The sequence below is a fragment of the Xenopus laevis genome, chromosome 7S, assembly GCF_017654675.1.
Source record: "Xenopus laevis strain J_2021 chromosome 7S, Xenopus_laevis_v10.1, whole genome shotgun sequence".
In the NCBI taxonomy this organism is placed as follows: Eukaryota; Metazoa; Chordata; class Amphibia; order Anura; family Pipidae; genus Xenopus; species Xenopus laevis.
Window position 1 is genome coordinate 35,506,620 of NC_054384.1, and position 16,504 is coordinate 35,523,123.

The window sequence follows — 16,504 nt, forward strand, 5'->3', positions numbered from 1 at the left end:
AAAAAAACATTTGTGGTCAGGGCCCTCAATTGTGGTCAGGGCCCCCCTCCCCATTAAAAAAACATTTGTGGTCATAAAAAAATATTGGTGGTCAAGGCCCCTCATAAAAAAACATATGTGGTCAGGGCCCTCAATTGTGGTCAGGGCCCCCCCATTAAAAAAACATTCGCGGTCAGGGCCTCCCATAAAGAAAACATTGGTGGCCAGGGCCCCCCTTAAACATCCATTTAAAAAAAAACTTGCCCCCCCCAGAATTTGGTGCCAAGGGTCCCACCACACAACAGAGACCACAAAAGGTTACCTTTAGGGGGGCCCTACCATGTTGTACTTACTTCATTAGCGTGGCCCACCTGCTGTAAGTGAGCTGCCAACTACAGAAGGGAGGAGGGCTGCATCTTCTTCCAGTGACAGCATTTTAGCATTTTCTTCCCTTATTGGTCACAGAATTTCAAGTCCCGGTAAAGCTGCATGGTGATTGGATGAGGGGAAGGTCAAACCTCAGCTATTCAATCCCTGAGCAGCTCAACTTAAACTCTGTGACCAATAAGGAAAAAGTAATGGACAGAAGATACCTCCCCTTGTGCTCCCGCCCTGCCTTCCCGAAGTTGGCAGCTCCCAGAAAGCATGTGGGACCCGGCTAAGTAATTGCGGTGTGGCCGGGCCCCTCTTACCCTCGGGGCCCCCTACAACTCTCCCCCCTGTCCCCCCCTGATGGCTGCCCTGCACACACCAACTGGACAGCACTGCCATAGAGTATGTTAAAGAGATACTAACACCAGAAATTAAACTCTTTCTTACATCTATCATAATATTGGCTTTGAAAGCTACTTATAACCATAAAGTATTTGCACAATGCCTTTACATTACCCATCTGACTTCCGTGCTCATCTATGAGGGGGCTGCCATATTTGTGCAGCAGGAGTCCGTTCGTATTAGAAATTCTGACAGGCTAAGATGGGACAGTCAGGTTGGCATACCAGTCAGGTTTAGTAACGTCAACTAACAATTACTTAAAAAAAAAAACCTGTCAGCAAAAACGATCAAAATGACCTATAGGTAACTTTTAATGTACATTCCTATTTTAAAAAGTAGTTTTTTAGTGTCAGTATCACTTTAAGAAGTCTTAGCATACTATTCATTAAATGCAATCAAACCTAAACAGTGCATATTGAGGGGAAAGCTTATTGATCCCTTGCACCCTTAACACATATAATAATAGATACCGATAACAAAACATATTTAAAAAAAACTTTATTAAGATATAGCAATAAACCTTAAAAGGGCAGAATTAAATATTGCATGTCATAAAAAACATATGGACCCGAGTGAGGCAATGTGCAAAGTGGCCACAAAAAAATTTGCCATCACTATTTCGTACTTCTCACTGCACAATGTGTGAAAAAATGGCATCTAAGTATCCACATTTACATCTTTCTTGTGTCATTAACTGCCTATAAGAATCAGCAAAAGTCACATCAGGAGCCTTACAGTTACCACCCGAAGTCAGACATTAGCCCCCATGTGTAATTAAAGACACTAAGTTTGGCCAGGAGCAGTAACCCATAGCAACCAATAAGATATTTGCTTTTAAACAAGAGACACGTAAATTCTACCTGCTGATTGGTTGCTATGGGTTACTGCTCCTGGGCAAACTTAGCGCCTTTTATTACATAACATCCTAAGTATGGGAATGTGCAAAACACTACCAACAAAAGGTGCAAGTGTGCAACCTACCAGCACAAATTGGACTGTGCTGCAATACAGCAATACAAGTTTGTGCTCCCAGCATACCTAATTATAAAGTCATAAAGATTCTTTCTTTAAAGGAAAAAAATCCATGCATGAAATATCTGTGGTTTAGGGCATAATATACACAAATCCATGATGTAAAGAGGTATATTTGTGATTTTTTGTGATTGACAAAAGAAGAAAAAAAAGCAGTGCCCAAAGTAAGTTGCTTCAGGCTTGTAAACGCTCCTAATATCTGCCAGTTAATTTGCTGCCCTGAAGGAAGATTTACAGATTGCCTCTCTCAGGTGCTGCTATCAGACAACACAGTACAGCTCAGTGAGACTTGCATGAATCTATTCCTAGCCCCCTGGCACTGCCTGCAGTTATCTTCAACAATGCCTGGCAATGCAGGCTGTCGGTTAGGCTGCTGTGAATAAATGCACAATAAACCCCATGACAGTAAAATGGCTTTAAGGAAGACTTGTGCTTTTTCCTTTAGTTTTTCCCATGTGATAAATGAATATACAAGTCTAATAGCTTGTGAAGGCAGTAAGCAAGCTATTCGTGTATTCGTTTTAATATGTTTTGTCTAGCTTACACTCACACAGCCCTTAGGTAACATGGGTCATTTTTAAGTACATAACTACAAGCAAACCGTTGCTGACAGTCTTGGGGATAAGGCTATAATGTTGTCATGATTTTTTTATGGTGAAGAAATAGAATTTTTAGAATCTGCAAAGTAATGCAATAAATGGTCTCATATAAAAAAGCAGTTTTGTTAAGGAAACCAGGTCAACACCTCCACTAAACAATGGAATCATCTAAGTTAGTACTGTCCTTATTATATTTAGTTGGTCAATGATATGCCATACGGCATGTTAAAGGTTGGGACAAAATTAAAATAATGAAGTCGTATAATGAAATCCATGCTGCCTCTTAGCAGATTGGGGGCCATAAAAATCCTGGCCTACAAGCCTCCAGCTGGGCATCCCTGATCTAAGCGCACAAACAGATGTCAGAACTACTGGAGCAGAGTGAATGGCTACAAAGGGCAAATAAGTCTATTGAAAACTCTAAATTTGGCCTAGGCTAAAGAAACACAATTCATTTTTTCTCAGAAAGTTTAAAATCACCAGTGGAGAAAATTCTGCAATTATGTGGGAGACCATGATTAGAAAGGCACGGTATTTGCACAGGGCTGTTTCTTTATGTCTACAGTTGTACAGTACCTCTCGATCCAAGGGCTGCCTCAGCCATATCACACCAGTTTCACTTTCCACAGCAAAGAATTTCTTGGCTTCATCTCCTACAACTCCAAAGACCAATTTGTCATCATCCAAGTCTCGAGCAAGTAGTTGTGTAACAGAGGTACCTGTGGAAACATACAACAATATATCAAACACACAATACCAATCCAATCCAATCCAATAGGTTTGTAAATAATGCATTGTCCCTAAAGTCCAGGACCATGTCTATTATTTAACTGTCTGTCAATATTTCTCTTTGAATATCCTCCAGTTCCTAAAAGCAGACCAACCGCACAGAAGTTTTAATGTTTTATAAATACGTATGATGTAATAAGTATTAATGATATAGTAAGTAGGTACATTTTCATAAGTTATAGAGGAAGCAAAATGCACTACATGCAAGCGCAAATATGTTCAGTACAGGTTATAAAAAGAGATGTAGTACATGACTCATAATTCTCTCACTAAATGCCAATAGATTCAATTTAGGACCTATTTATGAAGCAGCAAAGTAATCATTTTTCTACTTATGCCTCATAGATTGTGCCATATTGATATTGACTATTTAAAATGTTTCAAAAGTTTCTTGCAAAGTGAAAAGTAAGAAAATTGGTGTCAAAGTAATGTAAACACCATGATTGCATTCCAATGGCTTCAGTCATGTTATCAATACAAACTCACGTGCACACTCAGGCCCTTTCTGCCACGATTACGCTTGGTGCACAGCTCTTCAGGGAGACGGCCCTCCTAAAATATACTGATAGGAAAAAATACAGGCTGGAACACAGAGCTATTCAAACCGGGGTGCAACCCCTGGTACGTTTATTGCGTCAGAACGTTTCGGGGGCGTTCCCCCTTCGTCAGGTTATCCCTAGGAATTAAAATGGTTTAACATTTTTGATATACAAAACCTTTTCGCTGTCCCATCAAAAACAGGATTTTGAAAACAGGAATTTGTCATGTCTGGGCTGGCAACATAATTTCATTGCAAGGTAGAATTCTATATAATCAGGCCATAAACAGGAAAATGTAATAAAAAGTGCAAAATTGACTACAGGTCTGGTAAAAAAAAATAGCAACCAATCAACAGGCAGCATGTGCTGTCACTTATTTCAAATAAAGCATCCTATTGGTTGCTATGGGTTACTAGACTTTACATTACATTAAAAATGTGGCAAGTCTACTTTCATTTAGCCCCATTATTTATTGCAGTAGCTTGCCAGCCCACATTTCTCTGGGGGTGAGGTTTGGCAACTGGCAATACAACAGTTAAGAAGGGGAAAATTATAGGCAAAATTTGCTGCTCATAGGACTGCATCTAACTTACTGTAATTGATGCAGCAGCATACCTCCCAACATTTGAAAATAGGAAAGAGGGGGAAAAAGTTCTGCTGTGCTTAGCAAGGCAACATTTTGGACCACGCCCCCTAAATACCATGTCCATTTTCCAACATTTGGCAGGTTATGGAAACACTTTTCTGAGGGTTTTAGGGTGAGTTTATATATATATATATATATATATATATATATATATATATATATATATATATATATATATATATATATATATATATATATATATATATATATATTTTATTTACTATCATTTTGCTAATGAAGGTGAAATTGCCCTAAACTGTAATTCTCAGTTCTCCCAAGAGATTTGGTTATTTTAAAGAGTTACAAATGTATCTTTGCTTAAATAGTTACAAATGTATCTAAGTGGACTCTCTGGACTCTCTGCGAAAAAGTTTTATTTAATTGTTGTATCTTTTTCGTTGCAGGAGATCAAAGAGAAACTCAGGACATTTCAGTAAGAAAAGGGGACTGCGGACTGAGCTGTCTAAATTGAGACTTTCCCATTAAAAACAGGACAGTTGTGAGGTATGCAGTATAGCAGCCCTGACTATCTAAGCATGTCTAAAGGTTTTAATAAACACTGATGAATGAAATGCTCCTTTTTTTTTTTACCAATAATTAATTGTGCACCTGTGTAACATTGTCATTATATAATTAATTATCCAAAGATTTAACACAGATATCCAGATTGAATTTCATCATTTTAGAAAACTGCTGCAAAAGTTCAGATCTCAATAATATTTCAGTTTGTTATCAAATGAAAATATATTTGAATGAAACCTGCTGAGATTCTACAGATGTCAATGGCAGTATCTTATGCATTCATAATGATTTAAGTTAGCATGAAAGCTTTTTGGGGGGGGGGTATATTAAATATAATCATGACTGTTTTTAAAACAGTCATGATTTTACACCCTCACTTGCAATGAATAGATCAATGGGGGAAAAAAACTATTTGTGAAATAGAAAAAAGTTTTATAATTTTTATCACTGTTTTTTTTCTCTCAAATTCAATAATTAATAAATAACCCTTTTACAATGTAGTTTTGAAAGTGGCAAAACCTAAACTTAATTTTGTTAAGTAAATAAATATTCTTCCTTGACAGTGACGCAGTCAATTCCAGCTTTGCCAGGCAGCTAGATATAGCGATTATCCATTTCACAGTAAATGCTGTGTGATTTGTTTCCATTTTAAATCCTTTTCCAGAAGTTTTGCAATCTGTCATTGAAACGTACATAATATTAGGATGAGCCCTGTAGGTACTCTCTGCATAAGATCCATTTTTTCAACTTAAGGATTCAGACAGGCTACTGATTTCACTAGATAATCTCCATTTATCTTGCCTTTGCTTTCTTATGCACTTTCTATCAATGCCATTGTTTGCTCTCTTTCTGCAGTGTGAACGGAGTTTGACCTCCAGCTTTTTCACTTCCATCTTTCTTTTTCTAATGCAAAGTTGTGTATCAGTGTGGCTGTGATCTCATAACCTGGCTTGTGTTGAGAGGACAAATGCAATTAGCCTCAGTGCTTCTCCCTTGTCACAAACCTTTGCCTGACTCTTACACTTAGCTTTTCTTCGGGGAGATAAGATCTGACCAGGAGGTTTTGGAGAATGACAGGAACAGTTTTTTAAAGCTCTCAAGTCAGGCTTTCTGTGGAGCAGCCTGATTACATTCAATGCCCTGTGAACATTTGAACATTTTGATTTTGCTTTTGCCTTAGCTATACACTAACAACCTGTATTATGGTGCTTAAATAAAACTGTCTCATAGCATGCTATGAGACACAGTAAAAAACACAGAACTAAATGGTACTGTATATTTTTCAGTTCATGTTGACACTTAGGGGCAGATTTATCAAGGGTCAAAGTGAATTCAAGGGAATTTTCGAAGTAAAAAAATTCAAAATTCGAAGTAATTTTTTGGATACTTCGACCATCGAATAGGATACCACGACTTCGAATTTACTTAGTATTCGATTCGAAGTAAAATAGTTTAAATATTCGATAATCGAAGTACTGTCAATTTGAGGGAATTTTCGATGTAAAAAAATTCAAAATTCAAAAGTAATTTTTTGGATACTTCGACCATCGAATAGGATACCACGACTTCGAATTTACTTCGAATTCGATTAGAAGTTAAATAGTTTAAATATTCGATAATCGAAGTACTGTCTCTTTAAAAAAACTTCGACTTCAATAGTTCGCCAAATTAAACCTGCCGAAGTGCTATGTTAGCCTATGGGGACCTTCTAATGCATTTTTCTACGTTTTTTGTAGTCAAAGTAAAATTGTTCGATCATCGTTCAAATCGTTCAATTCGGTAAAAAAAAACTTTGACTTCGATATTCAAAGTCGAAGTATAGCCATTCGATGGTCGAATTTCAAAGTATATTTCACTTCAAAATTCGACCTTTGATAAATCTGCCCCTTACAGTAGGGCCCTGTCCCCAAATAGTGAAAAAAGTAATCGCCTCGTTTTGCGGCAACCAATCTCCCCAAATGCCTTCCCTGACTCTGTGCCAGCTAAAATGAAAAAACGCCGGCGCTAATAACATGCAGCGATTTATTTTCCGAAGTCGCCCGAAGTTTCCATGTGAGGCAACTTCGGGTGACTTTGGAAAATGAACTGCCGCGTGTGACGAAACTGTGGCAAAAAAATTGTTGTGCGTCACTATATATATGTATAAATAGATACACTCATACATAGTTGTTCAACCATCTGATTTAATCCAACAAACTACCCATTCGGTAGATAACTGAAAGGCATGTACAGTATTAGGCTACTCAAACCATATCTGACACCACTAATTACTTTCAAATGTGTCTTGCAGGACCTATGCACAGCAGTCTGAATATTATTAATATTTGCTCCATTATAATTGGTTCCCTTACATTCACACCCAGAAATACTAAAGACTTTCTAAGCAGGAATTCACTGACATAAGGGAGATGTTATAACATTCTTTGGCAACTAAAAATACATTATTGAAGTTAACATAACTTTAAAATATTCCTTGTATTAATATGAGCAACATAACTCATAACATAATATTTAATAACATGTTGCATTCAGTCTTTTGTGTATTATTCAGTAAAGTTGTAAGGAAACAGTGCATATGAACAGCCGAAGGCACGCCTGAGGCTTCCACACATTTGTCTATAACCAAACACATTCAAACAACCGACAGTTTATCAATTATTTCAACAGGAAATAGTGTATATATGTTACTGACCACAAAAGTAGAAAATTTCATTTTTCATAACAACTACTGTTAAGATATGTATTAAAGTGGACGTATCACCCAGACATAAAAAATGTATAATAAAAGTAATTTTCAAATTAAACATGAAATCAAAATTTTATTTTCTATTAAAGCATTTACAGCTGTTGTAAACTGCCTTAGGAATAGAGGTGGGGCAGGCAGTTACTTTCACTTTCCATTCAGCACTTCCTAGATGTCAATGCTCTCCCCACATTCCTCTGCTCTCTTTACCATTTAATTGTATCAGATCCCGCATTCTGGTGCACAAAAAATAATGCAAGGCTTGTCTTAATAACAATATCCACAAAAGGGCTCCTGCCTACTTGCTATAATTAGGACATCCCAGACTGAAGGAAACTAAAGTCAAATAATTTATTTATAAAATAGGATTTGGAATATTTTTTGTGGCTCTCATACAAATTCCATAGTAATCTGATACTGATACAGTGTCATGTAACATGATCTTTGTCTGCTAATGCAGAAGTGTTAATAAAGTTATGTCTTCTTGCAAGAGAAGCATGGTGTTTGTGTGCAGTTTCTCCTCTGTCTAAAAGAAGCTGCAGGCTCACGTGAGATTGAGCTACCGGTTATCCCATCTCTTAAGCAGAATGGCAACAGCAGCCATTAGCCAAAATAACGCATACTAGCTCTTTACAACAAATTTTAGTATGCTAGTTACTCACTGGTATTTTTATCAGCTCATTTACAGGATGGCTGTCACAGTGCTCTTAAAGGAGAACTAAAGGTTAGATGTAGAAATGTTGTTCCTTATATTTTGGGCTTCTGTACCACCCCAACACCACCACAGCCCTTTAGCAAGAATATAAATGTCACAATATAAGGCTTTTAAGTAAATAATTTAGATTATTGGTACATGACCGCTCAGAAGCATCAGAATCAACTAATCAGCCCTGTAGCATCAGCTTAAATGACAGGCCAACCTCATTTTCTTCTTGATAAATTTGTGACAATCCCTAAGCTTCTCTTCTCAACAGTTTCCCAGAGCACATTGAGCATGTGCGTGTCACAGACACTCATTGCAAAATCCAAGCTGGAGGGCTTCTGTAACAACTTTGAATGCCTGGGCCATTACTAATATAGAGACGCTGAACCTTTAGGATGGTGCAATAAGTTCCTTATATAAGATATGGTGTTTCTAGCCATATTTATTTTTAGGGTTTGGTGCTTTAATACTACAGCAAATGTACTTTTTGCATCAAGCAGCAGAAGTCTTGTCCTTCTATGATTGCATTTAGTACATGCATGCTGTAGTTATTAAATGCCATTATAATCTTTAAATATATGCATTTGATAAAATATATAAACCATTTTTGCATTAAATTGGTAAATCAGATTTGTCATCACAAACCTTTTTTTTAAATCGGAGTCCCAGGGTCAGATTTATTACAGTTTACCTCAGAATACTTTACCCACTTTCTATTCATTTCTATGGGATTTGTAGAAGCAATACAGCATTTATTACATGGTAAATTCTAACTTTCACCCACAAAGTAGTAACAGTTACCCAAAATCATACCAATATCCTTATATTTGTATCGCTAAATAGTTTCCTGAGATAAATATACAAAAATGATTTAATAAAGTCTGTTTTACATATTGTTATACATGGTACAAAGTATTTGGCAAAACTTTTCCAAAGACTTAGCAGTAGCATTATAAAAAAGAAAAAAAAATATGGATTTGATGAAAAATGGTTATTTGCATGAAATTACTTTAAAAGCAGAAATTAGCTAAAAATCCAGTTTTGGTGGTCTGTTATATATTCCTATTCAAAATTCTTTAAATACCTCTGGGGTCCTAAGGAGAAGACCTATAATATTCAGAGATTGGTGGTATATTCTGTAACTAAAAGCTTAACCTTTTTTTTTTAAACTCTTTTAACTGAAAATATCAAACTAATTTAACATATATACTTAAGGAGAGTTCAGGTTTTTGGAGAGGCCTGAATTTACTATCCCTCTCTAAAACAAAATGTATCTTTTCTATCTCCCTCTTCAAGCCACACAACCTTGCAATGTTTAGTTCTCCCATGTGTCGAATATTGTATATTTTGAGATCTACAAAAGCTATGATGATGATACACACAATGATACATATTTCACTTCAGTGAACAATTAAATTACCATCGCTAGATAAACTGCACAAATTAGTGTTGTATGATGTTTTTATTACATTTTTTCCAGGCCTGGTACTATGCACTTTTTTTTAGTTAAACACTGATTAGCCTACAGGCATTTTATTTAATTGAAGTTTGTAATATACAAGCAACACTAATACAATTCTTAAACAACACATTTTTATATACATAAAACAGCCACTAAAACATCAGTCTCGATTAAATGGATTAAATACGATGTTGCGTATATTCTTAAACCAATTTGTGCTCAATCAATGGTTCATAAAGGGCAATGGAAGACCTAAAAATTTTGTATCCATGGTTTGAACGAATGCTTGTCCATTAAAGTCTTTTGAGTGTTGTTTGAATATATACAGCTTAGTGCCTGTCCCTCACTGATCCCATCCCAACATTGGTGGGAAAGATGGCAAAATGGATAATAAGCTATATTAAACAAAAGTCACAAAGTATACAGAACCATTATACGTGTAGTTATTAATAAGTCCCACTTGTCCCATATACTGTATTTCAATACGATCTTAGTGCTCAAGGCTTGTCCCCGCTGGTGTCTTGGCTTGATTGAGTATGATAACAGAGAGAAAAGGTGTCTAAATGTATTGTTTAATGCAAAACACAATCATCTAGAAACATTTACTGGTCACCAGTTTAAAAGCAAGCATCTTAAGAAATGCTATGGGTAACTGTATCTTCCACACTACACTATGGATATTATGACCAATTTAATACAGAAGTGTGTTACAATTTAAATTTACAAACATGGATGGATTTGAGCATATAAAAAGAGTCTTTCTCTTTCAGAGTTGCCAACCTCCATTATACTCATCCAAACAAGTGTCCATTTCTCCAAGATCCAATGTCTAGGCAGAGAAAAACCTAGAAAAAAAATGTAATTTCTAAAGTTTATATCAATTGTGCAAACGTGAATATCTATTACTTATTTTCATCAGTGTTTTTTTTTCTTAAAGTGTCCGTGTCTATACATGTGCCGCTTCTTGTGAGCATGAGAAATCTGTGGTGTTTGCAAAGGTTATTACTATACTTTATATGAACGTAATGAACTTTTGTCTTTTTATAAACATACTCGCTATATGTATAAGCCTTTGCTCCACAGCCTAGTCATGTTGATCTTTATTGCCAGTGTCTGATATGCTTACTCCTTGGTAAGCACATCAGTATTTAATTTATTTAATAAAGCTTGGTCCAAGTCACAAAAACAATCGTTTATATATTTAGCCAGTTTGATGCCTGTTTCTCCTCTAATCACCATGATTATCTAAAACTATGACAATACAGTTATTTAATCCTAATATTAATATATTACATTCTGAATGATGCCCTTTTCATTCATAAAAAAATATGAGATTCAGATTTTCCTCTAATGAGATTTATGTAAATATTCACTTCAGTACTGACAATAAGGGTGTGAGTTAGACACAAGTGTGATTCGACATGTGGCTAAGATAGGACAGTCCCAAAAATGTTTTAAAGTAGGGCTGCACTGAATCCATGATTCAGTTATGGATTCAGTCTTTTTCAGCAGGATTTGAATTTGGCTTAATTCCAAGTGCCTGGGCGAAACAAATCCAATTCTTAAAAAATCATGTTCGTACTGTGTTCTCATTAGCCCTTCCTTGTCCTAATTTGCATATGCAATTTGCATATAATGAATTCTATTTTCACTTTGCCAAGTATTCTAAAAGTATTAAAAGCTTGCTAACATGAAATCAGAAGGGGGCACGGGCTAATGGCCCAAGATTAATGTTAATTCATTGCAAATATTGTCAGCTGAACAAAAGGAAAAACTCTTTTTCCTTTTTAATAAACTGTATTGAGAGAATTTATCAAACCATCCCCCCCCCAGAACATTACACACCTTAGGGACCCCTAACAACAATTATTTTAAATGCAAATGAATCCACAGAACAAACCCCTACCAGTCTTATGTTCCACAGGCAGAGCAAGGTACACATAGGTATGGAATAGAGAAGAGATTACCTTCGCACACCCTGGGCTTCCTAATCTGTATGTGTCCCTGGTGCTCAATGAAAGAGGCGTTGGCGACCTCGAGTTCAGTGTGAAGAGGAGAAGAATCACTGGCACAGCATGGGTTATTTCTAGCAGGGAGAACCCTTGCTCATTTATTGCAGATGCAATGTTTCGGGACAAGGGAGTTACACCCCGAAACGTTGCATCCGCAATAAATGAGCAAGGGTTCTCCATGCTAGAAATAACCCATGCTTTGCCAGTGATTCTTTTCCTCTTCACACATAGGTATGGCACACACAGGGAACATAGGGTAGGCAGATTATGGCACACACAGGGAGCACAGGGCAGGCAGAGTATGGCACACATAGAGAGCAAAGTGCAGGCAGAGTACAGCATACACAAGGAGCATAGGACAGGCAGAGTATGACACACGCAGGCAGAGTAGGGCAGGCAAAGTATGGGACACACAGGGAACATAGGGCAGACAGAGTACAGCACACACAAGGAGCATAGGACAGGCAGAGTATGACACACTCAGGGAGCATAGGGCAGACAGAGTATGGCACACCCAGGGAGCAAAGGGCAGGCAAAGAGCAGGCAGAGTATGACACATAGGGAGCATGTGGCAGGAAAAGTATGACACACACAGGCAGAGTAGGGCAGGCAAATTATGGCACACACAAGGAGCATAGGACAGGCAGATTATGGCACATGCAGGGAGCATAGGGCAGGCAGAGTATGGCACACATCGAGTAGGGTAAGTATAGTACACACAAGGAGCATAGGGGAGGCAGAACAGAGCATGAGGCAGGGAAACCTATCAAGACCACTCAACATACAGTGACACAGTGCTGGTGTCCCATCAGCATTTTGTATTATGTGTGAACAGGTGAATTATCTGGGCAGTTTCAGTCTGAGTCTCAGGTATGAACAGTACAGGGCTTTAGGGTGTGAACAATAGAGGTGTTACTTGTGTATACAATGTAGGGGGGATTACATGTGTGAATAATACAGGAATTTATAGTCTGAATTTGAGGTATAAACAATGCAGTTTAGTGATACCTTTTAAATCTTACACATGGTAAGCAGACACAGCAGACAGACATTCATGTGGGGGGCCACGGGCCTCATGCAGGCCTCCAATTGGACAGCACTGACTTAGTCCATACATTGCCAGTAAAAGAAGCAACTAAAATAAAGCACCTCAAACCCGACCACAAAAATATTAAACACTCACAGAAAAATTTATTGATAGAAGAAACACATTGACTGCAAGAGAGCATATTTATAAAATCCTAAGGTGCCCAGTATTTCTGACTCTGTTGAAGAACCGATAATAAGACAGCGGCCTTCAGACAGGAGCCTGGGTTACCTTGCTGCAGCATCAGCTATTGCTCGGGCTTCTCTCAATGATCTGTGTTTAGTCACCCGCTAGTACATTAGCAGCAGAGGTAAAGGGCTCTACTAAAGATTTACAGTTAATGTGCTGCGGCTAGTTAACGAGCAAAATACTATCTGCAGCAAATAAAGCACAATTAGATTTGTTAAGGGGGGTTGGAAACAACTTTCTCACAAAATATCAAATAGTTTGGCAAGTAAGCAAAGTGCAATATTAGCAAATACCGACTCAAGAATAATTATAATGTTGTCTGGTAAAGCCTTGCCCTGAAATATGTTAACTGAATTTCAATCATTTTATTTTAATTTTAACATCATATTCACTCATATTTTTAACTAATACATGTGGTATTTGTTCAATAGATATAGAATAACTGTCTCGATAAATTCTGTCTTTGTGGGGAAAACACCGGCCACATGCCATTGAAAGCTCTATGCCAAAGAAAGGAAAAACAACAGAGGTATAAAAATCTATGGTTTATAGTACGGATAACGCAAACTTGTCAATTCAACCTACACTGTTGCCTGAAATAGTTGGAGCATGGGCAGATATAGAGGTCAGAGTTCAGCCAGGCTTTTGGATTCACCATATCTGATTCCTGCTAAAAAATGCTCAGATTCAGCTGAATCTGGAACTGAATCTGGTAATCGCTGCTTCCCTAGATTAGTGTTTCCACAAAAATAAGATGTATACTTCCCTTCAATGAAAAGTCCCTTTAGATTTTTAATACAATATTTTTTTGTGCACTGGTAAAGTATAGGCTAACGATCTTTGCAGCATGTCGGGAGACCAGATTTTTGCAAACAATCCACTAAAATGACATCAAAGAAGGTGGTTTCTTATCCATATATTGGCCTATGTCACAGTGATCAGTGGTCAGTCCTACACTCACTAATTTAATTTGTAAGGAATATAGGGACTATGTTTTACCTGGGAACTACTTTAAGGTTAAGACTCCCAAACTGTATTTATTGGACATCTTATTTTGGGAAAACAGAATGACAATATCACGCATGAGTCCCAGGATCTTAGCCACTTAAAATGCAGCCTTGTAAGCATAATTCTGGATCCTTTCGGTTACCTTTATACATATAAAGACATCCTTTATGTTTAGCCCTGACTTTTCATAACCTTCAAGTGTGCAGTGTATATTCTGGATGTGCTGGAAAGGCAATTACAGTAATTAATGACAGAGTTCACAGTTATCAGTGTACCTTCAGCCATCGAAGCTATACAAGTGTCTTTCAACCTTTTCATTACACTGCACTGTTACCAGAACCATTATTTCCTTAACCTAGCTTGATGTGTTCTATCACTTGCAGACTGGCACCCTCTGCAAGCCAGCACAGACTATCATTAACTGGTGTCATTTCTCCAAACGTTAATAAACAGCTTCTTTGCAATGCAATGCATATTTTGCTTTTTATTTTCTCTATTGGCAGATTAATTCCTCCTTTTTGGAAGGAAAAACAGCACTGTCAGGTAGAAAGTAGGTATCCTGTCATGTCTGGTTATCTGCATCCCTGCCACGGCTGCCCGCTAAATTGCTTGTTGATAAATTAGGCTATTTAAGAGCGAGTGATACTGGCATTACTGTTATTAATGAAGCTCGAGTACAAAGACATTAAAAGTAGCCCGGCTGCTAGATTGCATCCTCATGTGTGAGTAATATGCAGTTCAATTACGTGGCTTTAAAACCGACTCAAGAACAAGAGAAGGATATACAGTGCAAATGAGGCAGCGAAGGTTACTTCGATAATTATGTAGGAATGAAATCAACAATTAATTCATTAGCGGCATTAATTATCAGATTCTAACGTAAAGCACTAAATCATATGTCCATATTTTTCAATTAAGTCAGACTTTGTGCTAAAGAATTAAAATGGCTTATATTTAAAAACAAGTCCAAGTGCAAAGAACTGAAATGGGTGCAAAACTGTGAGTCGTGCAATGAGCTAATTTTGCCTGCTCTAAAGAACACAGTTGCTTGCAATTGTAAAGTAAAGGGAGACTGAGAGGTACTGCTTCAACAGTTGCCTTAGTGGATTGCACCAACACACACAATTATTATTGATTCAATGTGCTAGAAGTGACTTCAATTGCACAAAATTTACCAATCTGCATCCAAATTCATGAAACATAATAAAGTTTATGTTTTGTCAATTGTTACCAGGTGCCCAAAATGCAGCCGTAAAAAAAAAGGACAATGTGCCTCAAAATGTTGCACTTTGCACAGAGCATTGCTTAGCTAAACAATCCCTAAACAATTTAGGCAGAGCACACGCTTATATTAAGGCTGCAGGGCTGAAAAGTGTAACTGAAAGTGTATTGGTAGTGGTGAGCAAATTTGTTTTGTCAGACATGGATTTGCGATGAATTTCTGCCTTTCGACAATTGCAAATTGTTTTGCAAAACTGTGGCAAAAATCTGCCGCAGAAAAATTCACCACAACAAAAAAGTCAACAAGACAAAAAAAGTCATTATGAGAAAAAACGCCTATTGACTTTTGCATTGAACAGAAAAGTCACTGAGACAAAAAAATGGCAGTTTCGCAAATTGTTTGGCGAAACTGGACAGATTCACTCATCGCTATTTCTTGGTATTTTGGTATACTTCTGTCACTCATGATTTAGACTATCCAGTTAGATCCCTTTGGAATAATTACACATACAGTAGCTGAAATTTATATATACATTTTTCTTGTATGTTTCCTCTACAAGCTTTTAATGACTTCATGAAATAATCCAGATCTATCTTTTAAACACGAATATACATTTTTCACTTAAATTGAAACCAGCTTATACTCAGGATATCTTTAAAAGTTAAAATTATTACAGCAGTAAAATCATAGCTACACATTAAATGATTTAAAACTGATATCCAATACCTATCACAAGCATTGCAACAATGTAAAATTCATGTATGAATGAAGCTCAGCAGTTCAGCCATGCCAGTAACTTTTTTCAGCATCTGCAGGTCAATGATCATGAGAGAATCAGCACAGTTCTGAATCATAGATGGATGACTTGTGAGTTCAAATGTTCTGTTATATCACTAACCTTATTGCTCGGAGGCAAAACTGGAGACGTTTTGTGGGTAACAGTTTAATCATGCCAGTAATATTGTGAAAAGAAAGCAAAAGATTTCATATGTGAGAAACTTAAGGCATTGGACTAATACACCTGGATTTGTACCTAGTAGATCCTAATCCTAGGGAACTTTCTTTATCACATGCACGCAATAGGGTAACCAAAGCACATTTTCAAATCTATGATATTACATATGTGTATGATATGATAAGTTGTTCCTGAAATTTAGGTTTTCTCTTTGCACCCCTTATTTTCCTCTTTGCCAGCAAT

At 37.0% G+C, this 16,504-nt stretch overlaps 1 protein-coding gene across 4 annotated transcripts in view; it reads right to left on the reverse strand.

Moving 5' to 3' along the window:
* Positions 1-16,504, reverse strand: part of LOC108697217 (cadherin-23) — a 599,373-nt gene that overhangs the window by 396,604 nt on the left and 186,265 nt on the right. For all 4 annotated transcript variants that reach the window (XM_041571124.1, XM_041571128.1, XM_041571125.1 and 1 more), the window contains one exon: positions 2,961-3,103. In XM_041571124.1, the coding sequence (XP_041427058.1) occupies positions 2,961-3,103 (143 nt within the window). The remainder of the gene's footprint in view (positions 1-2,960; positions 3,104-16,504) is intronic.